Source organism: Hyla sarda, chromosome 1, assembly GCF_029499605.1.
Source record: "Hyla sarda isolate aHylSar1 chromosome 1, aHylSar1.hap1, whole genome shotgun sequence".
Taxonomy (NCBI): domain Eukaryota; kingdom Metazoa; phylum Chordata; class Amphibia; order Anura; family Hylidae; genus Hyla; species Hyla sarda.
In genome coordinates, this window is record NC_079189.1 from 42,521,726 (window position 1) to 42,546,492 (window position 24,767).

At 43.7% G+C, this 24,767-nt stretch overlaps 1 protein-coding gene across 14 annotated transcripts in view; it reads right to left on the reverse strand.

Annotated features, from left to right (window-relative positions):
* Window positions 1-799: 799 nt before the first annotated feature.
* The window catches only part of CTBP1 (C-terminal binding protein 1), a 659,916-nt gene continuing 635,948 nt past the window's right edge, over window positions 800-24,767 (reverse strand). For 13 of the 14 annotated variants that reach the window (XM_056554666.1, XM_056554659.1, XM_056554676.1 and 10 more), the window contains 5 exons: window positions 22,767-22,981; window positions 13,691-13,821; window positions 13,151-13,278; window positions 11,350-11,467; window positions 800-2,070 (listed from right to left, as the gene is read on the reverse strand). In XM_056554666.1, the coding sequence (XP_056410641.1) occupies window positions 1,887-2,070; window positions 11,350-11,467; window positions 13,151-13,278; window positions 13,691-13,821; window positions 22,767-22,981 (776 nt within the window). In that variant the 3' untranslated portion in view covers window positions 800-1,886. Of the gene's footprint in view, window positions 2,071-10,392; window positions 10,476-11,349; window positions 11,468-13,150; window positions 13,279-13,690; window positions 13,822-22,766; window positions 22,982-24,767 lie in introns of all 14 variants that reach the window. The other variant, XM_056554671.1, reaches the window with a different exon arrangement.

Sequence of the window (24,767 nt, forward strand, 5' to 3'; positions counted from 1 at the left end):
TATTGTATTCAGGGGCACAGTGTGTGGCAGTATTGTATTCAAGGGCACAGTGTGTAGCAGTATTGTATTCAAGGGCACAGTGTGTGGCAGTATTGTATTCAAGGGTACAGTGTGGGACAGTATTATATTCAAGGCTACAGTGTGTGGCAGATTTATATTCAGGGGCACAGTGTGTGGCAGTATTATATTCAGGGGCACAGTGTGTGGCAGCATTATATTCAGGGGCATAGTGTGTGGCAGCATTATATTCCGGGGCAGAGTGTGTGGCAGTATTATATTCAGGGGCACAGTGAGTGGCAGTATTATATTCAAGGCTACAGTGTGTGGCAGATTTATATTCAGGGGCACAATGTATGGCAGTATTATATTCCGGGGCAGAGTGTGTGGCAGTATTATATTCCGGGGCAGAGTGTGTGGCAGTATTATATTCAGGGGCACAGTGTGTAGCAGTATTATATTCAGGGGCACAGTGTGTAACAGTGTATAGGTCATGGAGGGAACAGTAGATTTACATCTCCCACATTTCTGTTGCTCGTTTAACCCTGTGACTTATTAGTAGGGTAATAATAATGTTTTACAACAGGCAGTGGCTACTTCCTTCACGGCACTGCGGCCGCTAGGTAAACCAGGACTTAGTATTCAGCTCAGACCTTCACCGAATGGCAGATTTGGATAAGCGGACCCACCCTAAAAATAGTTGAGCACTCCTGCTGTAAGGGTCGACACTCTCAAAGCTCCTTATTCACTCCATTATATATTTCACAGGATCAATTCAAATAACTAAAGCAACCTGTTAAACGTCTGTTTTTTTTTTTTTATTCCTTTAAAATAATTCATACAAATGGTTACACGCACAAACATGATCTTAACAAAAAAAAAAAAAAAAAAAATATTGCTAGCCTACCACATTACCAGGAAGGAATCAATGTAGGCAATGAAATGTACTACCTTTCAGTAGTATAGATTTCCCGCATACCACCAATAATATATATATTTTTCTTATTTTTTTTTTTAAACTGGTGACAAGAAGCTCTATGCTCGTTGCTCGTTGATGCGAAATCTTAAATTTCTTCACAAACAAAATAAAATAAAATAAAAAATTCATGGTCATGTATTTATCTGAAATGAGGGATTTGCATGCCAAATAAGAGGAGGAAGAGGAGGGAGGATCCGAAATAAGAAAACAAATATTCTTCTAAATTATAAAAAAAAAAAAATATATAATATATATAACGTAAGACAAGCAGGTAGTTAAAAGAAATAAAAATGCACTGTGTGGTTTTCCAAAAAGAATCATGGGAAAAAAAATGTATTGTCCTGAGAAGTCTGCCAACCGCCTTAGTTACTGGGCATGTCATAACATAGAAAAGAAATGTTTATTTTTTTATTTTTTTTAAGCTTTTTCTATATTTCAAAAGTGGTTTGCTGAACACCTCCCTTATGTTTTTCCCCCGTCGACAATTATGCAAATAAACCCCCCCCCTTTTTTTTTGTAATGTTCTAAAAACTGTACACAGACAAATACATTCATGATAATAACTACTAGCTTCTCTCGCTTAACTTAGGGCCACAGGACAATGAGGTCAGTCCACTCGACAGGGACAAACTACAATTTTTTTTTTTAATGGGAAGGGGGTAGGGTAGGAAAAAAAAATTCCAATTCCTTTCTTCTTCTCGTATTCTGTATATTTGGACCGATCTCCAAAAACAACGTAGATCTGCATTGAAAGTTCATTATTTTTGCTTCTATCCAAAATCCAGAATTATTTTATTTATTCTCTCTTTTTTTTTTTTTTTTTAACGCCGCCTCTGCTGCTTCTTCTATGGTCTTCACTTGACTTCCGGATCTCCTATGCTTGGGAATGGTCATCTGCTATTGTCATTGGCTACAATTGGTCACTTGGATGGTCTCTGTCAGCTTCTGGTTTGACGGTTTGGACAGGAGATGGGGCGTGAGGCGGATGGGCCACGGCAGGATGGGCGTGTGATAAAGGCATGGCGTTGGGGACGATTCCTTCCACTGCGGTTGGGATGCCGGCTGGGGCCACACTTACTACTCCTGGAGGATACCTGTTGGAACAAGGACACTGGTCAGATGACCGAATGATACAACCCATAGAATAGGCCAATGTATGAAACAATTGAGATAGTTTTGAGCACAGTATAATCTTCAGAGGACTTTGTACACACTGCGCATATCAAGTATGCAAACTGTCTCCTACAGCCCAAGATATTGCTCATCCACTCGAGAGCAAGTCGTCATTTGCATTCGGTTTGCCCCCGGGGGCTGCTGTTTATTTAACTAATAGCGGACACGCCTGAGAGCGAGCTTGATGCAAAGGAGATTTGGCGTAATGTGATTTGCATTTAATAATCCTCAGAACTCAGAATGCGCTTTACTATCTAACAGCAAGGCTAAGGCTATGCAGCCAACACACATCTATCGTAAAATTACAATGGTGTAGTGGAGCGGGGGGGGGGGGGGGGGCGGGGGGGGGGGGGGGGGAAGTAATGATGTACCTTCAGACTATTGCGAAAAAAGAAAAAATGCATGTACTTGTATTGTGAACTATAGAGCTATGGTTAAAAAATAATAGCACAGTGCAATCTGATAGGCCATCATTCTTTTCTATGGTAACAACAGGCCTATGTGCACAGTTGCATATATGGGGAGTCTTAAAGGTGTACTCCGCCCCTAGACATCTTATCCCCTATCCAAAGGATAGGGGATAAGATGTCTGATCGCTGGGGCCCCGTTGTTGGGGTCTCGCCACTGGGGACTCCCGCGATCTCTGCTGCAGTACCCCAGACCGGATTACTGGCGATGCGGGGCAGAGGATTGTGTCATGTGTCAGGATTGTGTCATGGTCACGCTCCGCTCGTGACATCACGGCCGTGCCCCCTCAATGCAAGTCTATGGGAGGGGGTGTGACTGTCGTCACACCCCCTCCCATAGACTTGCATTGAGGGGGCATGGCCGTGATGTCACGAGCGGGGCACGGCCCTGACGTCACAAGCCTCCGGTGCTGCACCCAATGCTCTATATGAATGCCGGGAGCAGCAGGGTGATCGCGGCGGGACCCCAGCGATCAGACATCTTATCCCCTATCCTTTGGATAGGGGATAAGATGTCTAGGGGTCGAGTACTCCTTTAAGCCTATAAGGCAAGTATAGTGCGCCTAAATGATTAGACGTTGGTGGCATATATAGAGTCTTACTTGTAGATCAGAAGTGTTCACGTAGGCGCTGTGACACCAAAAACAGCTGGCTGAGCTGATGTTTTATTTCTAACCTCAAAAATCTTTTTTTTTTTTTATATATATAAAAAAATATATATACAATTTACGTAGTACAGTCAGAGCCGTAGCTGCCATGAGGCGACTGAGGCAGTTGCCTCAGGCGCAGCTGCAGCCTCTGTTAAGGGAGTGCAGACGTGCTCCCCCCCTTTTTTTATCCCCCTTGGACCCAGGCGGCCGCTGCAGTGTGCAGACTCTCTTACCTCCCAGGCAGCGTGTGGCCCTTTAAGAGTACCGCAGTGGCCGCCTGGGAGTAGAGCGGGTCAGCACGTCAGTAATGACGTGCGACGTGTTCCCGGCAGGCTGGCAGAGAGGAGTGCGTGGCAGATGTGCATGCACCCTCCTGGACCCGTCTGAGCTGCCGCTGCTGAATGTTGCAGCGCCAGGCTTCTTGTTGAAAACACTTGCCACTGCCACCCACCATATATTGTAGGTAATCTCCCCCCAACGGCCTGCCCCTCCACCTGCCTGCCAGTGCCACCATATTCATATAGTTCACCCCCCACCTACCTACTTCCCTCCCCCCCCACTTGCCTACCCCAATAACCCTCCCCACCACCTGCCTACCCCAATAACCCTCCTACTCACCTGCCTACCACAATAACAACCCCTCCCTCGGGCCCCACATACCTGAGCACCCCTCCTACCTAAATTACTGCATCCTTAGGGTACGTTCAGATGAGCAGACCCTACAGGTTGCCTTTGATGTGCCTGCTTGAAGCGGCACTACGCAGGCACACTGTTATGTGCGGGTTGCTGCGTATGCTGTGTACTCACACATATGGCGTCCACTCCCCCTGCTCCCTGAGCTAGGCAGAGAGCAGCCGTAAAGCGCGAGTATACTGCGCATGCACATCACGGTGTGTCTGCTCGTAGCGGCGTATTGCCATCCGAGCAGGCACATCAAAGGTACCCTGTAGCGGTCCTTCAGCGGCGGATCCAATGTAAAATACACTGTGAATCCACTCGTCTGTACTCTGGTGAAATTTTTATTTTTTTTAAATCAACTGGTGCCAGAAAGTTAAACAGATTTGTAAATTACTTCTATTAAGAATCTTCCAGTACTTATCATCTGCTGTATATTACAGAGGAAATTCAATTATTTTTGGATTTCTTTTCTGTCTAAACACAGTGCTCTCTGCTGACACCTCTGTCCATATCAGGAACTGTCCAGAGCAAGAGAAAATCTCCATAGCAAACCTCTCCTGCTCTGGACAGTTCCTGACATTGACAGAGGTGTCAGCAGAGAGCACTGTGGTCGTGACAGAAACAAATTCTAAAAAGAAAAGAATTTCCTCTGTAGTATACAGCTACTATAGGGTACTGGACCCCTGGTCATTTACTAACTCTAAAGATCAGGCGTGACAATAAATCAAAGTAACTAATGTATATATACTAGATAACTATAATTATATTATATTATTGGTCCATACGTTCTATACAGATCCACGTTCCCAGAAGCAGTTTCCTGGTAAGATGTGGTTTACAAGCTCTTGTGTCATTTTTATTCTCAACACTATTTATTTATGTATTTATTTGTTATCTTTTGTTGGCGAAAAGCAATGTCTGACAGAGAAGAACGAGGGAGAGATACATCAATGAGTGAACATCCTCTGCTCTTACAGTCAGCATTACTTCAGGGAGGCGCAAGATCCAAATCAATATTACAAAACGATAAAAAGTGTGCGCCTAATTCTGTCTTCTGTCTCTGTCGCCATTAAATATTTAAGAAGTCATGAATATATGTATACTTTGATCGAGGTGGAGTAAAGCAAGCGTTCTAATGGCGAGCAGATGGAAGCTCAGATAAGGAGAATGGTCCATAGGAACTGAATTATGCCGGGAGGCGGGGGGCTTCCTTTTACCAATATAACACCTATACGGTAAAGCAGGACAAATGTGTTCGTATGTGATTATTTCCACCCTCAAAATGGTGCTGGCCCTGGGAGTCCCCACAGCAGAAAGTCCATTAGTATTTTGAACATGAAGGCGATCAATCCATAAGTCACATTTCATGGGGACAAAGTGCTGACACATGTGATGCCGTAAATCCTATCTACAGGGATGGAGCGGAGGAAGACGCCACGACTGTGCGAGTGAAGATAAAGGACCTGAATGACTTCAGAAACCAATTCTATAGATGAGCTGGAGATTAGTGGGAGATTATACACAGTCATGGCCGTAAATGTTGGCACCCCTGAAATTTTTCTAGAAAATAAAGTATTTCTCACAGAAAACAATTGCAGTAACACATGTTTTGCTATACACATGTTTAGTCTCTTTGTGTGTATCGGAACTAAACCAAAAAGGGAGGGAAAAAATGCAAATTGGACATAATGTCACCAAACTCGAAAAATTATTGCCACCCTTTCAAAATTGTGGAAAAATAAGATTGTTTCAAGCATGTGATGCTCCTGTAAACTCACCTGGGGCAAGTAACAGGTCTGGGCAATATAAAAATCACACCTGAAATCAGATAAAAATGAGAGAAGTCCACTTTGTATTTGCATTGTGTGTCTGTGTGTGCCACACTAAGCATGGACAAAAGAAAGACAACAGAAAAAGGAGAAGAGAATATCAACAATCTTAAGGTTACAAGTCCATCTTCAGAGATCTAGATTTGCCTTTGTCCACAGTGTGCAACATTATCAAGAAGTTTTCAACCCATGGCACTGTAGCTAATCTCCCTGGGCGTGGACGGAAGAGAAAAATTGATGAAAGGTGTCACGGCAGGATAGTCCGGATGGTGGATAAGCAGCCCCAAACAAGTTCCAAAAGATATTCAAGCTGTTCTGCAGGCTCAGGGAGCATCAGTGTCAGCGCAAACTATCCGTCAACATTTAAATAAAATAAAACGCTATGGCAGGAGACCCAGGAGGACCCCACTGCTGACACAGAGACATAAAAAAGCAAGACTACATTTTGCCAAAATGAACTTGAGTAAGCCAAAATCCTTCTGGACAGATGAGACCAAGATAGAGTTTTTGGTAAAGCCCATCATTCTACTGTTTACTGAAAATGGAATGAGGCCTACAAAGAAAAGAACACAGTACATACAGTGAAATATGGTGGAGGTCAATTATGTTTTGGGGTTGTTTTGCTGCCTCCGGCACTGGGTGCCTTGAATGTGTACAAGGCATCACGAAATCTGAGGATTACCAATGGATTTTGGGTCGCACTGTACAGCCCAGTGTCATAAAGCGGTTTGCATCCAAGATCTTGGGTTTTCCAGCAAGACAATGACCCCAAACATACGTCAAAAAGCACCCAGAAATGGATGGTAACAAAGCGCTGGAGAGTTCTGAAGTGACCGGCAATGAGTCCAGATCTAAATCCTATTGAACACCTGTGAATCTTAAAATGGTTGTTGGGAAAAGGCGCCTTCCAATAAGAGACCTGGAGCAGTTTGCAAAGGAAGAGTGGTCCAACATTCCGGCTGAGAGGTGTAAGAAGCTTATTGATGGTTATAGGAAGTGACTGATTTCACTTATTTTTTCCAAAGGGTGTGCAGTTGCACCCAAATATTAAGTTAAGGGTGCCAATAATTTTGTCCAGCCCATTTTTGGAGTTTGGTGTGACATTATGTCTAATTGCTTTGCTTTTTTTGCTCCTTTTTTTGGTTTAATTCCAATACACACAAAGGGAATAAACATGTGTTACTGCAATTCTTTTCTGTGAGAAATACTTCATTTTCTAAAAAAAATTCAGGGGTGCCAACATTTATAGCCATGATTGTGTGTGTGTATATACACACACACACACTATATATATGTATATATATATACACATATATACACATATATATATATATATATATATATATATATATATACACACACATATATATATACACACACATATATATATATATATATATATATGTGTGTGTATAGTGCTTCAACTCAGAGTTTGTCACTTGCTACAACAGTGAGATTCAGCTCTGATAATTCAGCTCTGCTACATCTGTAGTGCTTTATACATTTGATCCAGGGAATTTACCAGTGTTGCTAAACGCAACCTTAAAAAGGGGTGATGTGCTCAGTACAACCCCTATTATTTAGGGGATTTGGGGATTACTCTGGAGCAGTGTTTCCCCAGCTGTTGCAAAACTACAACTCCTAGCATGCCCGGACAGCCAAAGGCTGTCCGGGCATGCAGGGAGTTGAAGTTTTGCAACAGCTGGAGGCGCTCTGGTTGGGATACACAGCTATGGAGGGTTAGACAGAGCGAATGGCCGATAATTTGTAGGCACCGACAGAGATCACACATGGGGTTACAACAGCCGGACCCAAAGTGATCAGATGACTGACATGGTATGTGGTGGGTACCGCATCTAGAAAACAGTCTGATTTTGATAGATAACCCTTACTGGTACAGAAAATCCAATACTACACAGAAAGTATTATTATTTAGACATATCAGAGCTGAATTTGTAATTTAAATGGATCATTCTAAGACTACACATTGATGTTACGTCCTTTAACTAAACCATCCACGGGTGACTGGTGGGTGGGGAGGGTCTCGTCTCATGTGATGTTCAAGGGCAAACAGTTCAGCTGAAGAATAGGAAACCTTATACACCCTGATAATGCTATACAGTCTATGGCAGTGTTTTCCAACTAGTGTGCCTCCAGCTGTTGCAAAACTACGACACCAAGCATACAGGGCGTTGTCGTTTTGCAATAGTTGGCACACTGATTTCAACCTCTAGTGACACCACCTGCAGCCACTAGAGGTCGATGATATGACTTCTTCTAGGAAGCGCACAATGTTGTTAGATGCTCGTCCCGTAGGTGGAGAAGCGACCTGCTGCCTCTAGTGGCGGCAGAAAGAAGCTGGAGAAGATGCAGATGACTGCTGGGGGAACCGAGGAATGGGTTTTGTTTTTTCTTCTTGAATGGGATGGGTAGATTAATTCCTTTATAGGGAAATATATTACAGGAGGGCCATATATACAGGAGGAAATCTATCTACAGGGGGCCAGCTATCTACCTGGGGCCTTTTATGCAGGTGTGGAAGCTAACTACGGGGGGGGGGGGGGGGGGGGGCGGGGGGGCATATACAGGGGAAAGCTAACTACAGAGGGCAAGCTGCCTACAGGATGGTCTCAGAGTGAAAGCTAACTCCAGGGGGCCCTATGTACAGTGGGAGAGCTAACTTCAAGGGGGTCCAATGTACAAGGGAGTTCAATCCATAGGTCGATCCTACCTATAGGGGGCAAATTGCATAAGGGGGGCAGCTGTGTTCTTGCAATCTTGGATAACCCCCTTTAATGTTATAATATTTTCATATCAGCTGATTCTTTTAATACAGTGCACCCAAAACATCACCATAGGCAAAAGTTGGGCTTCCTGCACCACCACTAGAGAGGCCCCCTGCCTACAGGGGCACTTACATACAGAAGGGAAGTAATCTACACAGGGTCCTATACACAGGGGAAAAGCTATATACAGGGGAAAAGCTATCTATAGGGAGGCCCTATATACAAAGTGAAAGCTAACTCCAGGGGGCATTATGTACAGAGGGAAAGATAACTATAGGGGGGGTCCAATGTACAGGGGAGATCTATCTATAGGTCGATCCTACCTACAGGGTGCAAATTGCATACGGGGGGCTGCTTTTTTTTTCCCAGAAATAGTGCCACTCGTTCTCAGGTTGTGTGTGGTATTACAATTCAGCTCCATTCACTTCAATAGAACTGAGCTGCAATACTACAAACAACCTGAGGACAGGAGTGGTGCAGCTTTTGGAAGAAGGCAGCTATGGTTTTACTAATGCTGGATAACCCCCATTAATACATTTGGTGCATTTTACCACAGTCCTAATAAATCTTTCTCTTTACGTTTCATTGCATCACCACTCTAGGATCTCTTTTTTATGTCTATGAATGGAATTACGGTATTCAATATTTGCCCTGACGTGGCCCAAATGACAAAACTGTGCATGTTATTCTATTTTCCTGATACAGTGTGACAAATCTCCCACACAGACCTAAAAATAAGTGACGGACTTCTAGCTGCCATCAGCCACCACTAGGGGCAGCTTAGAAATGTACTGCGTACTATTTATACATTGATTTCAATAACCTAATAAGATCCCGTAAGCTACCTCTAGTGGTCGGTGCAGGAAACCAAACATTTGCCTATGGAGAGGTTTTGGGTGCACTGTATTAAAAGAAACAGCTGCTATAAAGATATTATAACATTAAAGGGGCTATCCCTGATTACAAGAGTACAGCTGCTTACTTCCAAAAACAGCACCACATCTGTCCTCAGGTTGTGTGTGGTATTACAACACGGGTCCATTCACTTCTGAGCTGCAAGACCACACACAACCTGAGGACAAGTGTGGCGCCCTGTCTAGAACGATCCAGACAGATGAACACATTTTTGCAACATATCTGCCAAAGGTGAACATATCAGTGTACCAGCACCTGTGTCAATTGGACCTGGTCAACATAGGTTTGTAGATTTGGATGTAAATAATTAGATTCACTGACAGCCAGCAAAAAATATTTAAACTTTTTATATGGAAATATAAGCTCAAAGTGTCACCTATATATTTGTTTAACAGACTAGTGCCAGACAACGTAACAAGCTTTTTGTCTAATCTATGTCTATTTATTTTTATTTTGCGTGCATTGATATGGGGGTTGCCATCTTGTCTGCACAGCATTTAGCCTTATGGCAAGCCCCACAAACAAACAATGAACATCTCCAGACCCTTATCTTTTATAGGGAAGGTTTGTAAAATGTGCAGAGGTTATTCTACAGGGGATGGGGGGCTGGGCTCCTATTGTCTTCTCTGGTGTCTGTAATGTTGTACTGATCACTTTCCAGCAGCCTAACCATCACAGACAAAGCAGGAAGTCTCAGCTTAGTTTTAGGCTTAGTGGTGAAAATTGCGCAACTTCTGGACTCTTTATCATACAGATAGTTAAACAAAAAAATTTTTGTTTCTAATTTTTTCCTTTTAACATATAAACTTAAAGGGGTACTACGGGGATCTCATAGCCCATACTTTCCCTCCCACCAAACTTTGTATTTGTCTAAATATCATTCATTAGCTATATAGAGCAGTTTCAGCTGTCACTTACATGCAGGGAGTGAGAGAAAGCCGTCATATTCAGATCCACCTTGTCTTTGAGCAAAGCCCTCAGTGAGACTAGCCCCCACCCTCCTGGAAGACAAATACCACGTGATTTCTGTCTGGTTTCATAGCCACACCTCTCCTCCCCCTCCTTGTGTGAGGATCTCAGCACAGCCTGCTGTAAATCTAATCACTGACTGCTGCCATTCAGAGCATTGCATGATTTATTGCTGGGGGAAAGGATAGTTTGTGTGTGCTGCTCACTGTGTTTACAACAACACAGCATGCACACAGATAGAAATGCAATTGGCTGGCAGCCATTACAAAGAGCTGCACTGACTTTTGGGAGTTGTAGTCTGAGCTACAAGCAAGGAAAAATAATTTTCACAAGACATCAGGGATCACGGGAGCTGGCAAAATCACAAGGCTAACTACAGGGACACTGAACAGGTATTGTGGTGGATTTGAGGCAATTTTCTTAACTTCCCTGGAGCACCCCTTTAATTTATATAAAAGGTCATTTTCTGATGACACGTTGCCTTTAAAATCTAGCAAACCCTATATATGTGGTTAGCTTACACATGTCTAATTCAGGAATAGAAAAACAGGAAGTCGATTTTCTAAACAAAAAAACAACAGCACCACACCTGTCCTCAGGTTGTGTATTGTTTTGCAGCTCAGTTCCAGTAAAGTGAATGGAGCCAAGTTGTAATACCACACACAACCTGAGGACATGTGTGGTGCTGTTTTTCAATTCCTGGATAACCCTTTTATTATGGCAGATCCCCTTCCCAATTATTTGTCTCTTCAGTTACCCCCATTGCATTAGTTCTACCTAGCCCTATAAAAATGGCAGCTGTTCATATACATCACCTGAGCTGCTAGCTATAAAATATTCTAGTGCACAGCTGTCTCCACCGTCCGGTTATGTGCCCTATTCACTGACTATATAAGCCTGTCTTACCTGTACGCCGCTCCGTTTAGTTCTTGATGAACCACCCCAGGATCCATACTGGCCCAATGTGTCGCTGCCGTTAAGTGATCTTTGTTAACACAGTTTTTTAGGCTGTCAGGGATACGACCTGTAGGGGGAGGGGGGGGGGGGGTGATAGAAAATTATTGAAACTAAAATAATTGCAATATAAAAAGGCAGAAATATGGGTAGAGGGCCATAAAAAAAAACAAGGCTCTGACCCCTATAAATAGGGGTAGCCAGGAGGAAGACAAAAAGTCAAATCAACTGGTGCCAGAAAGTTATACAGATTTGTAAATGACTTCTATTTAGAAATCTTAAAGGGGTAGTCCAGTGGTGAAAAACTTATCCCCTATCCTAAGGATAGGGGATAAGTTTGAGATCGCGGGGGGTCCGACCGCTGGGGCCCCCTGCGATCTCTCTGTACGGGGCCCCGGCTCTCCGCTGAGATAGCGGGTGTCGACCCCCGCACGAGGCGGCGGCCGACACGCCCCCTCAATACATCTCTATGGCAGAGCCGGAGATTGCCGAAGGCAGCGCTTCGGCTCTGCCATAGAGTTGTATTGAGGGGGCGTGTCGGCCGCCGCCTCGTGCGGAGGTCGACACGCCCCCTTCCAGCGGGCTGTCGGGGCTCCGTACAGGAGATCGCGGGGGGCCCCAGGGGTCGGACCCCCCGCGATCTGCAACTTATCCCCTATCCTTAGGATAGGGGATAAGTTGCTCACCACTGAATCACCACTGGACTACTCCTTTAACACTTCCAGTACTTATCAGCTGCTGTATGCTCCAGAGGAAGTTGTGTAGTTCTTCCCAATCTGACCACAGTGCTCTGTGCTGCCACCTGTCTGTCTGTGTTAGAGTAAATCCCTATAACAAAACCTCTACTGCTCTGGACAGTTCCTGACACGGACAGATGTGGCAGCAGACAGCACTGTGGTCAGACTGAAAAGAACTACACAACTTCCTCTGGAGCATACAGCAGCTGACATGTACTGGAAGGATTAAGATTTTTAAATAGAAGTAATTTGCAAATCTGTTTAACTTCCTGACAACAGTTGATTTGAAAACATTTCAAAGGGGTTATCCAGGAAAAAACTTTTTTTTAGATATATCAACTGGCTCCAGAAAGTTAAACAGATTTGTAAATTAATTCTATAAAAAAAATCTTAATCCTTTCAGTACTTATGAGCTGCTGAAGTTGAGTTGTTATTTCTGTCTAAGTGCTCTCTGATGACACGTGTCTCGGGAACCTCCCAGTTTAGAAGCAAATCCCCATAGCAAACCTCTTCTACTCTGTGCAGTTCCCGAGACAAGCAGAGATGTCAGCAGAGAGCAGACAGAATTGTCAGACAGAAAACAACAACTCAACTTCAGCAGCTTATAATTATTGAAAGGATTAAGATTTTTTAATAGAAGCAATTTACAAATCTGTTTAACTTTCTGGAGCCAGTTGTTATATATATATATATATATATATATATATATATATAAGTTTTTTTCCTGGATAACCCCTTTAAATAGAACTGAATTATAGGTAGAGTTTATTGTCCTAAACCTCCATTACCTCCTTCCTACACCCAAACAACGAGTTCAGCGTTTTCCAACCAGGCTGCCTCCAGCTGTTGCAAAGCTACAATTCCCAGCATGCCCGGACAGCCGAAGGCTGTCCGGACATGCTGGGAGTTGTAGCTTTGCAACAGCTGGAGGCACCCTGGTAGGGAAAAGCTCAAGTAGGAAATGTAGGTCCTGGACAGTCTCCACCATAGACACCCACAGTGGGCCACCTAATTACCTGTAATGGCTCGGCGGATCTCCCGGGCTGCCTCTTCCCTCATCTCTATGGAAGCCTGTTCGCTGTACCAAGCTGCGTGTGGCGTGCAGATGAGGTTTGGGGCATCTTTCAGTGCACCTTGCGAAAAGCTGAAAGAATAAAGAATTGTGACCCCGGGACAATTCAGATCGGTCAAAAGAAAATGTGGTCATACATCGGCTGACTGCTTAAGAGGTTCTTCACCTACATTCATTTCTAAAAGAGAACAATCTGATGAATAGTGCAGGCTGCTGAGGTTGGCATGACATGGTGGCTGCCAGGCTAATACGCGCCAACCCAACTTCACTTGAGTAATCTGGCTGCTCAGGATCCACTTCCTGACAACTACAGATCCCTAGTACAGTGTTTCCTAACCAGGGTGCCTCCAGCTGTTGCAAAACTACAAATCCCAGCATGCTGGGAGTCGTAGTTTTTTGCAACAGCTGGGCACACCTTGGTTGGGAAAACACTGCCGTAAAGGGATGAACTGAGAACAACCGGCATGTGGTGCATGCGCAGTACCTGAACGGTTCAGATTCGTGGACATCTAGTGCGGCTCCTCGTATCCTTCCCTCCTTCAGGGCTTGTGCTAGCGCCTTTTCGTCCACCAGGCCGCCTCGGGCTGTATTTACCAGGAACGCTCCTTGCCTCATCTGTTGGGGAGATCCAGAGTTCAGAGACCTTCTTAGAGAGTCTAGATATTCGCTGCAGGGCTATCTAGCGAGTGACAACGATTTAGAGGCATTTACTTATGCACCGCATGGCACTGCACTCTCTATTGTTAGTGCCATGAAGAATACGAGTAAGAGGAAAGAGTAAGGCCGCATTCACATCCCAATTTTTTGCATCAGTCGAATGTATTGTATCAGGGGTTATCAGGAGAAATATTTTCTTACCCCTATATGCCCGGGTTGCCACAATTAAAATAATAAAACTTTAAACTTTCCTTCCACAGCTTCCCCAGTGCTGCTGGCATTGCTCGCCCCGGTCTTCTTCCTGCTTTTACGGCCCAACTGGACTTAGCTACGCGCTGGACGCAGCGATATTCGGCCTCAGCTGGTAATAAGCTGAGCAACAGTATCATGTATTGAGCCTTGGCCCAGCCTTCTTCCTGGTGCCCAGACCTGTTACATGACATTGTTGCTCAGCTTATTACTGGCCGATACCGCCGGTGATTAGGTGAGGGCAGTGTGACTGGTCGGGAGACCAGAGGACGTTATTTGGTGGAAGATAATTAAGTAATAATAAGTACCTGAGTACCTGTCATCAAACCATCATTTTCTAAACTAATTCAGATTATATTCCCTAACTACTCCTAACACCCCTCCTGCCCTTAAAAAATGCTTTATAAAACTGTATCATACTTTTCCCCTTGTTCACATTGTGTGAGCTCCCGGGAGGAGAAAGTGGGCATTCCCCAGCAAGCGCAACGTCACTGAAGCCTGCGAGAGCTGTGCCTCGCCATGCCCCACACGCACTTCCTGAGTTTGGTCTCCTGCTAGGCTGGGAGGAGACCAAACTGTTTTACTTGCAGCAGGTAACAGAACAGAGCCACCTTGTGGCCGTTTTTCAATTACATTAAAAATATATAAAGGTTGAGAATTTTAACAGCAAGTAAATAGCAAAGTGTCTTATAATAACATAAGGAACAATATATTAAACGTTTGATTTGATGACAGGTACTCTTTAAATATTTATTATTTTAACTGCAGAAGGCAGGACATAGGGCTAATAACATTTTTGCCAGATAACCCCTTTAAAACAGATGGCTTAAAATCGGATGTGTCTAAAAAGAATTCCCACGTTTTTGTCGGTTACATTTTTACAAAAATCGTACCCTTTTTAATATTCCTTAATCCTTTTCAAAGCTACTTCGTGTGGGTCAAAAAATAGTGTATGATTAACCCCTTAAGGACCAAGCCCATTTTGACCTTAAGGACCAGGCCAATTTTATTTTTGCATTTTCGTTTTTTCCTCCTCGCCTTCTAAAAATCGTAACTCTTTTATATTTTCGTCCACAGACGAGTATGAGGGCTTGTTTTTTGCACGACCAGTTGTCATTTGTAATGACATCACTCATTTTACCATAAAATATATGGTGCAACCCAAAAAAATACAATTTGTTTTGACGCCATACAATTTACAGTAGAAATGATGTTTTCTTTATTCTATAGGTCAATACGATTAAAACAATACCCATGATTACATTTCTATTATTGTTGCGCTTAAAAAAATAATATCAAACTTTTTAACCAAATTAGTACGTTTAAAAACCCTCTATTTTGACCACCTATAACTTTACTTTTTCATTTTTACGTATAAGTTGCGGTATGAGGGCTGATTTTTTTGCGTCGTGATCTGTACTTTTTTTTTATATAGAACTTATTCATTTTTTTTAAATAAAATGTGACAAAAAAGTAGTAATTTCAGATTTTTTTTTTTTTACGGTCACCGTATGGGATCATTAACATTATATTTTAATAGTTCAGACATTTACGCAGATAGCGATACCAAATATGTTTATTTATTTATTAATTTATTTTTAAACACTTTTTGAGGGTAAAATGGGAAAAAGTGTGTAATATATATCCGTCCGGAAAACATTCTGGGTGGGCATTGCGCACATTTGCATTTTCCACTACGGCTAGGACCGCTTGGAAATGCGCCGTCTCAATAGACAGAAATGCATTTCCAAGAGGAATCCGCAGAAACAATGAACAGGTTTATTGTTTCTGTGGATGCCAAATTTGGGATATTTCTGTGTGCACGTTGCAGCCATTCAGGACAGTGTGAACAGCAGAATGCAGGCACTAAGCACCTTAGTCAGCACCAGTAGTTTTTATGCTGTGTATTGGTGCCGATAGGGGCAAGTATTGTGGGCATGGAGGGTCCATGTGCCTGGAACTAGTAGAAAGAGGGGTGCATGGGGACACCAAATGTCAATATCTGGTTTGGGGGTGGGTAAGCACAACTGTTTTCTTTTAAAACCAGTGCCACCTCTGTCCTCAGGTTGTGTGTGGTATTACAACACTGCTCCATTTACTGTTTCTTTAAAGAAATCAGCTCCATTTTACTTTTCCAGGAAAAAACCCCTTTTTAAAAACCTGCAGAAGTCTGAGTGCAGCTCTGGATGTAGTTTGTGCTTTGAACAAGGTTAAACTTATACAAGAGATGCAAATCAATAATATAGCCCACAATACATGTAATACCGTATAGGATTTATGTGCTGCTATATATATTTCTTTACAAGCCATATTCATGATCACCCAATGCAAAATTATAGTTTGTGACCACTAGAGGGAGTCAGACAGCCACCAGAAACCATGCGTAGTGAAGGGATACAAAGTGCAAATAATACAGGGAATACTATGGGGGAGATTCATCAAGCTGTTCCCGTCATTTTTTTTTTTCTGTAAAAAGGCAGATTGTTGCGCAATTTTTGGTATTTGCAGCAAAAAATTTTTTGCGCCTTTTCCATATATGCCATTTTAACATAAATGACTGCGAGAAGCAGAATTCCGTTTTGACTTTGGCGTTGGAAGATATTTACTATTTGCGTCTTTTTAATTTAAGCGCATCAATTGGCGCGTATCATTCATTAAATGCGCAAATATAGACCAGGGTGGAGGCAACCTTTCAAAAACGTCGGCAGAACCCTTGTACAGTTTAGTCCATTGTTATACTGCTTTAATTACATTATGTTATAACACTGTGTCATGTTTGGTTAGGTCTTCTTTCAAATATAGTATTTTTTTATTTACCGTATTTTTCGCCGTATAAGACGCACTTTTTCTGTCCCAAAACTGGGGGGGAAAAGTCGGTGCGTCTTATACGGCGAATACACACCTATTGGGTCGGTCCCTGTGGCAGTCAACAGCCGGGACCCGCAGCTAATACAGGACATCACCGATCGCGGTGATGCCCTGTATTAACCCTTCAGACGCGGCGATCAAAGCTGACCGCGTCTGAAGGGAAAGTGACACTAACCCGGCTGCTCAGTCGGGCTGTTCGGGACCGCCGCGGTGAAATCGCGGCATCCCGAACAGCTTACAGGACACCGGGAGGGAACTTGCCTGCCTCCTCGGTGTCTGCTCCGGGCCGGGATCCCCTGCATGGCGGCGCTCTCCTTCGACGTCATCACGTCATCGCGCAAGCCGTCCCGTCATCCAATAGGAGCGGCGTGCGTAGCGACGTGATGGCGGCGACGGAGAGCGTGGATCCCGGGGAAGAAGACATCCAAAGAGTCGGGGACAAGACGCGGACGCGGCGACAGCGATGGAGCGACATCCAGGGCAGCGGTGACGGGTCCGGAGCGGCGGGGACACGTGAGTATAACCTCCTATCCAGTGGTCTTCAACCTGTGGACCTCCAGATGTTGCAAAACTACAACTCCCAGCATACCCGGACAGCCAACGGCTGTCCGGGCATGCTGGGAGTTGTAGTTTTGCAACATCTGGAGGTCCACAGGTTGAAGATCTCTGTTGGGTTCAGAATCTTTTTTTTAAATTGGGTGCGTCTTATATGCCGGTGCGTCCTATAGGGCGAAAAATACGGTAACTAATTTGTTTACTAATTTTTTTTATTCATTTTTTTTATTTACCTCTTTTTCATTTGCAAAAATGTAAATGATATACAGATGTACATGTTTTAAATGTCAAAAATTTTTCTTTCAAAATATACTTCAGGGATAAACGTCCATATTTAAAGGGGTACTCCGCTGCTCAATGTTTGGAACAAACTGTTCCGAATGCTGGAGGCGGCGCCAAGAGCTCGTGAAGGCATAGCCACGCCCCTTCATGACGTCGCACCCCGTACCCTCAATGCAAATCTATGGGAGTGGTTGTAATGGCAACATTTATCAAGTCATTTATCAAGTGGTGCTGTAACTAAAAAGACTGCCGTGCGCTTTATTAAAAAGGCGCACGGCAGTCTTTTTAGTTACAGCACCACTCTTGTCACTGGTCCACCTCTGGTAATGCAGCTCGGCCGTGCTCCTGAGATTGCTGCAAAGTCAGACATAGCAACTGAGCAAGAAAGTGGCGCCGCTTCAAATTTTGGACACTGGGAATTTCAGAAACTTAGAAATTCCAGGCAGAATCTTCTTTGCAGCAGCCTCCCATTTCTGTTAATAGGATTCACCAGTGAATGAACATGTTCATTTTTGCAGCAGAATTCCGTGTGGACTGCACTGCCAATGGTAAAGGTGCAGGCCTGCGTGGTCCTGGTATCAAAAAATCTCTAAGCCGTGCCGAATTTAAAGGAGTACTGCAGTCTCAGACACTTATCCCCTTGTCTGATCGAGGGGGTCAGACCGCTGGGAACCCCCGCGATCTCCCGTACGGGGAATGCGTGTCATCGACCTCACTGAAGTTGACGACACTCCCTCTTCATACAGCTCTATGGGAGAGGCGGGGAGGCACGAATGTTGCCAATGAGATACATGGAGGGGGCGTGTTGGCCGTAGTGCCATGCTGCGTCTGACATGCCTCCTGCATGGGAGAGCAGGGGCCCTGTAAAGGTGATCACAGGGGGTCCCAGCATTCAGACCCCCCACAATCAGACACTTATCCCCTAGGGAATAAGTGTGTAGGGCTGCAGATCTCCTTTAATCTCTTTGGCACGGACACATGTGGGATGATGACTTTTCCAGTATAAAATTACCTAGAGAACGATCAAACACCTTTGGCCCTGAAAAACTACACTAAGCTGACAACAGTCTTAAGTTGGCCATTTAAAATAAATTATATATATTTATATTAATAATAAGAATATATATGTGTGTTTGTGTGTGTGTATTTATATATATATTTATTTATATTAATAATAAGAATATATATGTGTGCGTATATATATATATATATATATATATATATATATATATGATAAATGTATTTATCCTTGATGGATAATAAGGCTCAGGGAGTATCATCACTTTATGGTGGCACAGGGGGGAATTATTGGTATATGGGGGCACAGGGGACATTATTTCCACAGGGGCATTAATATATGGGGTAATAGTGGGCATTATGACCACTTGGGTGCCCCAGATCTTTTTAGATCCTAGCACTGCCTGTCCTCCAGGACTGGTCCTTGATGTATGTGAGCTGTGGTGAGAAAATAATAAACCGGGTAGGGATGTTGAGGGGAAAGACTGCTAAGGGGTATAGGGATGACATGGGGGCGCTTTAATGAGAAAGAAGGAGAGTGTGAAAAGGACGATTGAGGACACCAACATGTACTATCATTCCTTTAATGTGTAAACCGGCACTTTATAATAATTATTGCACTGCAAGAAAAACACACATTTTTGGGGAGAGGGAGAATATCTTGGGTTCCCACACTTTTTCCCCAGGACTTGACCCCAGAGGAAGTCCTATATAAGGACTACTACTTATGACATACCAGAGTCCTGGATTTCCCCATATATAATTTTACATTCTATTATAACTACATGTATTTAAATACTGTATTGTAGGATTGGTTAGAATTAATACACTTCCCTTCCCCCATCCATCATGCTGCCTCTGGGGGGCGCCTGGCTGTAGACTTTACTACATGTGTATTTCTTCGCCGTCTCGTTGGTGTCTTGCTGTGCGCCAGAGATGAATGTTTATTCCTAACAGCAGAGATATTACACAAGCCTGAAATATTTCTGCTGTAGCGCTGGTACATGAAGGGTGGGACCCTCCAAAGTATTTCTACTGCATCTGCAAGAACATTACTACTCCAGAATGGGAAATAGAACCGGAATATGGAATAGAAAATCCAGGATTCTGCTTGAATGGACCATTGGTGGAGAAGAGGTTGGTTCCCAGCAGAGCATTTCACCACCTGTTTACCCAGAATAGCACTTGGGGAGATCTTGGTCAATACCAGTTTAAAGTTTACATTTTATTTACGCCCTTAGCAAAGGGTTAATAGTAAACTTTATTAACAGAGTCTGAGGCACCGAGGAATTAAAGGGCTTAAAACACAATGAAGATCTAGAATTCAGGCAGACAACCTGTGGGTCAGGTCAAACTTCATTCTGGTGAATAATAATTGTATTTCCTATGGTGACAGGTGTCGGCAATAACAGAGGTATATATATATATATATATATATATATATATATATATATATATATATATTGCCCTCCATGGGCACAGGCTACCAAGCACAAGGTCTACTCATCACTATGGGCTGTAGGCCCCTGAATCGCCCACAGTAATAGCATGGCAATGGGAATACCAGATGTATAACATGATAATAAACACAGCTACACCTGATGCCTCCTATGGCAGAGGAACAGCAATACCTGCTGACCCCCTTGGCAGTACAAAAGATGAATATTGCACTCACCGTTCCTGTAGAACAGCTTCATACGGTTATTGTGTTCCGGCAGGGAGACTTCGGTGATGCGGGGTGCTCAGAGGCAAACAGCCGTTTTTCGCACACAGGTGTGTGCTTCTTCCGGCCTCGAGAGGCCGGAAGAAGCACACGCCTGTGTGCGAAAACGGCTGTTTGCCTCTGAGCACCCCGCATCACCGAAGTCTCCCTGCCAGAACGGAATAACCATATGAAGCTGTTCTACAGGAACTGTGAGTGCAAGCTTCATCTTTTGTACTCCAGTTTTTTAAGTTGTCTCACTGTCTTTGAGCTTTGCACCCTGTCAGTAGTATTACTATTGGAAGATCCGGCTGCTGTCCTGCTTGTGTTCATGAATCTCCTTGCTGTTGACACATATGGAATCGCTTGATTGTGCTCTGAGTATCTTCATATATATATATGAATTCAGGTAGAAAAAACAGGCATGGTCGCATATCTACAATCTTGTATAATGATCTAATTGTTTCTCAGCATAATATAAAAAACTAACAGGTTGTTAGTATACATTTTTGATCAAAAAGTACCAAGCCCACTCGCCACGTCAAGGCACACCTATTTAGAGTGGGTCCCTAATGTCCCTAGCATAAAATGGCGTAACACCGGGCGACGACCACCACCGCAGCGGCACCAGTGCCCACGGGGGGGGGGGAAGCGACCCACTGGCAGAGCGGCCCCAATGCCACTCAAACCAGTCTATGGGTCGTACCCCCCCACAGCCACGGCGCCACGGCGGCAACGGACGCCGCACAGCACCACACCAGTGTGAACAAGGTTTTACAGCACACTTACCACGCTCTCCCAGTCAGACTGGGAGGCTGCTAGGAAAGAAATGGCCCTTGTGTAGCTAATTACTACTTATATAGGGAGAGAGGGAGTGATATGAGAAGCAATCAGATCATTATACAAGATTATAGATGTGCGACCATGCCTGTTTCTTCTACCCGAATATATATATATATATATATATCTCTATATATACATACACACACACACACACATATCTCAAGCCTGAGGATGGTGGTGTGAGACCACTGAAACGTTGCACTGTCTTGCAGAGTATGGAATAAATCATCAGTCTTTGCATTGAAGTTTGTGTGCTGTGGTCTTTTCCTACTTTTATTAAAGCTGGAGTCCTTAACCAAGTCTCCTATGGCTGCGCGCACCTATGCTTATTTCATTATGGACTAGTGGATGTGCTGCTTTTCTGGTGTGTGTATGTGTGTGTGTGTGTGTGTATGTATATATGTGTGTATGTGTGTATATATGTATATATGTGTGTATGTGTGTATATATGTATATATGTGTGTATGTGTGTATATATGTATATATATATATATATATATATATATATATATATATATATATATATATATATATATATATATATATATATATAGTCCTCCAAGTAATGATGCCTGATTACTTCCTTGGCAATGGCATTTCTAGGCTTGGAGTTCCCCATGGCAAACGGTTGGTAGCCTCTGGTGCACCATATGGCAATAGCAAAATCTACCTGCCTCTCATAGCAATAGCAGAGTTATACCTGGTACCCCCATTGCAATAAGTCTCTGTTACCCAGTGTACACATAAAAGTAGGTTTTACAGCTTTACCTGGTGTTTTGCATGCTATGGCATGGTGGAACATTGTTCTTTCCATAGCAAAAGGGTGGCAGCATCACAAGGCCCCTATAGCAATCAATACTGTATATCACCAAATGCACAATTTGTCTACCTGCTCGGACAGCCGGGAGCAAAACCACAAGTCTAGTTTCTACCACTTTGGTTACCTTTATGGCAATGGGTTGCAGTGGTTTAATCCCCCATGGCAACAGGATTGCTGCAGTGTGACACCCCTACCTCCAACGCAATAAGATACAAGTATTTATTTCTACTTATGGTAATAAAGAGCCGACATCTCAGGTCTTTCGCCAAATTCAAAAGCTGTACCGATTTCTGTGGCCCTAAAACACAACCACAGCAAGGGTACATGGCAAAGAGGGACACAACAGTTTCCACTGTTGGCTCCATTGTTACTCATCAGAAATGGACATGAGGAGGGGATAACCTAGAACCTTTTACAAGTTAAACTCCCCAACGTAGTGAAGGAATAGCGTCTTTAAAGTGAGAAACTTACATTTAAAGAACACAACACAAACTACAAAAACATGTTAGGTCTGCCATTACATCCACCAGCACCACCATGCCCGTACTGTCATTGACCAGTACCTACCTGTTTGATGGTGAAGTCATTGATAAGATGATGGTTGTGTTCATTTAAGCTGCAGTGTAGAGTTACACAGTCACTATGAAATAGAAGATCCTGTAGAGTGCTGACCCTCTGCAGACCCAGGGCTCGCTCGATCCCATCTGACAGATAAGGGTCGTAGAAAATGACATTGAACCCAAAAGTCTTCGCCCTTAGAGCAACCGCTTGACCGACCCGTCCTATAAAAACAAGACCATGTAAACATAAATGCACTGATCACATACATCGCAGATAACACCTACAGAGAATCTAAAGTATAGAGGTTACTTGGAGCCTATACATTTATTAGCAAATGGTACCATCAAGAGGACTCAACTGGATGGAAAGGATCCCCTGTAAAGGAGAAAAGGAAAAACCTCTCCACGATGACAACCAAAAATCACTAACAAGTCATTAAAGGGGTACTCCACTGGAAAAAAAAAAATCTTAAAGGGGTTCTCCACTGCCCTGCCTTCCGGAGCTCCGCTCACAGCGTCTGGAAGTTTATTACTCCGAACGCTGTGTGCGGGCTTCCGTGTTCAAGGCCGCCCCCTCGTGACATCACGCCCGCCCCCTCAACGAAAGTCTATGGGAAAGGGGCGCGACCGCTGTCGAGCCCCCTTCCCATAGACTTTCGTTGAGGGGGCGGGCGTAACGTCACGAGGGGGCGGGCGTGACGTCACGAGGGGGCGGCCTCGAACACGGAAGCCCGCACACAGCGTTCGGAGCAATAAACTTCCAGACGCTGTGAGCGGAGCTCCGGAAGGCTGGGCAGTGGAGAACCCCTTTAATCAACTGGTGGCAGAAAGTGAAACAGATTTGTAAATTAAAAAATACAGTGTAGCCCGGACCTTCTAGGCGAGTATAAAATGGATATACGTGGATCGTGCTTCAATAATAATTATCATTTATTTATAAAAATAAGATTTCACCACTTCTCACAGGGCCCTTGTGAGAAGAACATACATATTAAAAGGCAACCTAACAATGTATTAGGCAATAGTATTAAAATTATACACTTGGCATAGAGTAATAGAATAAAATAGCAGAGTAAGATCTGTACCATGCAAATATATTAGAAAGTTGCTCTTCTAGATGTTTAGGGTAAATATGTCCCTTTTTAGATACAGTAGCAAACAGTCTGTAATATTAGAAATTGTTACCGGTCTGTAAATAGTAGCTCAGGCGATGGATATTGCTCCCGCAATGGCTGAGTGTCCGTGGTGTGCACAGTTCACTGTGCGGTGCTTCCAATTGTAAGCCTGGTCCAGTAGGGTCTGAGCGTGGTGGCAGTCGCTGTCGGATAAGGCGCTGGCAGGCGCCGAAGATCGTGATGGTGTCCGGGGACTGCTGGCGCGCGCTAGAGTTGGTATTCCTCACCGCTTCATTAGTTGGTAGACAGGACCATGTACTGGAGGGCTGGAAGTTCACCTCGTGGTGACGGCGTCTGACGTCAGAGCCGGGATGGCTACACCAGGATAATTGCACCGGGATGGATCTGAACTGCTGAACCGGGTAGGTAGCAGAGTGAGAGCGCAAATGATGGTACAGTTCATGAAGTGTAACTGGCCATAGAATTTGGGCACAGTTCAAGTACTACTATGCCAGTAGATAACGACTAGACGCGTTTCAGGGTTGTATAATATAACCCTTTCCTCAGTAGTCATGATAGTTGCCATAGATCATCAGTTGTTTTATATGGGCACAAATCCCACCCCTTAACACATTGATAGATAATAGTAAAAAGCATAAATGGATTCAATGGATCGGTTCACCTAGAGAGCAGTACTATGCTTTTTACTATTATCTATCAATGTGTTAAGGGGTGGGATTTGTGCCCATATAAAACAACTGATGATCTATGGCAACTATCATGACTACTGAGGAAAGGGTTATATTATACAACCCTGAAACGCGTCTAGTCGTTATCTACTGGCATAGTAGTACTTGAACTGTGCCCAAATTCTATGGCCAGTTACACTTCAT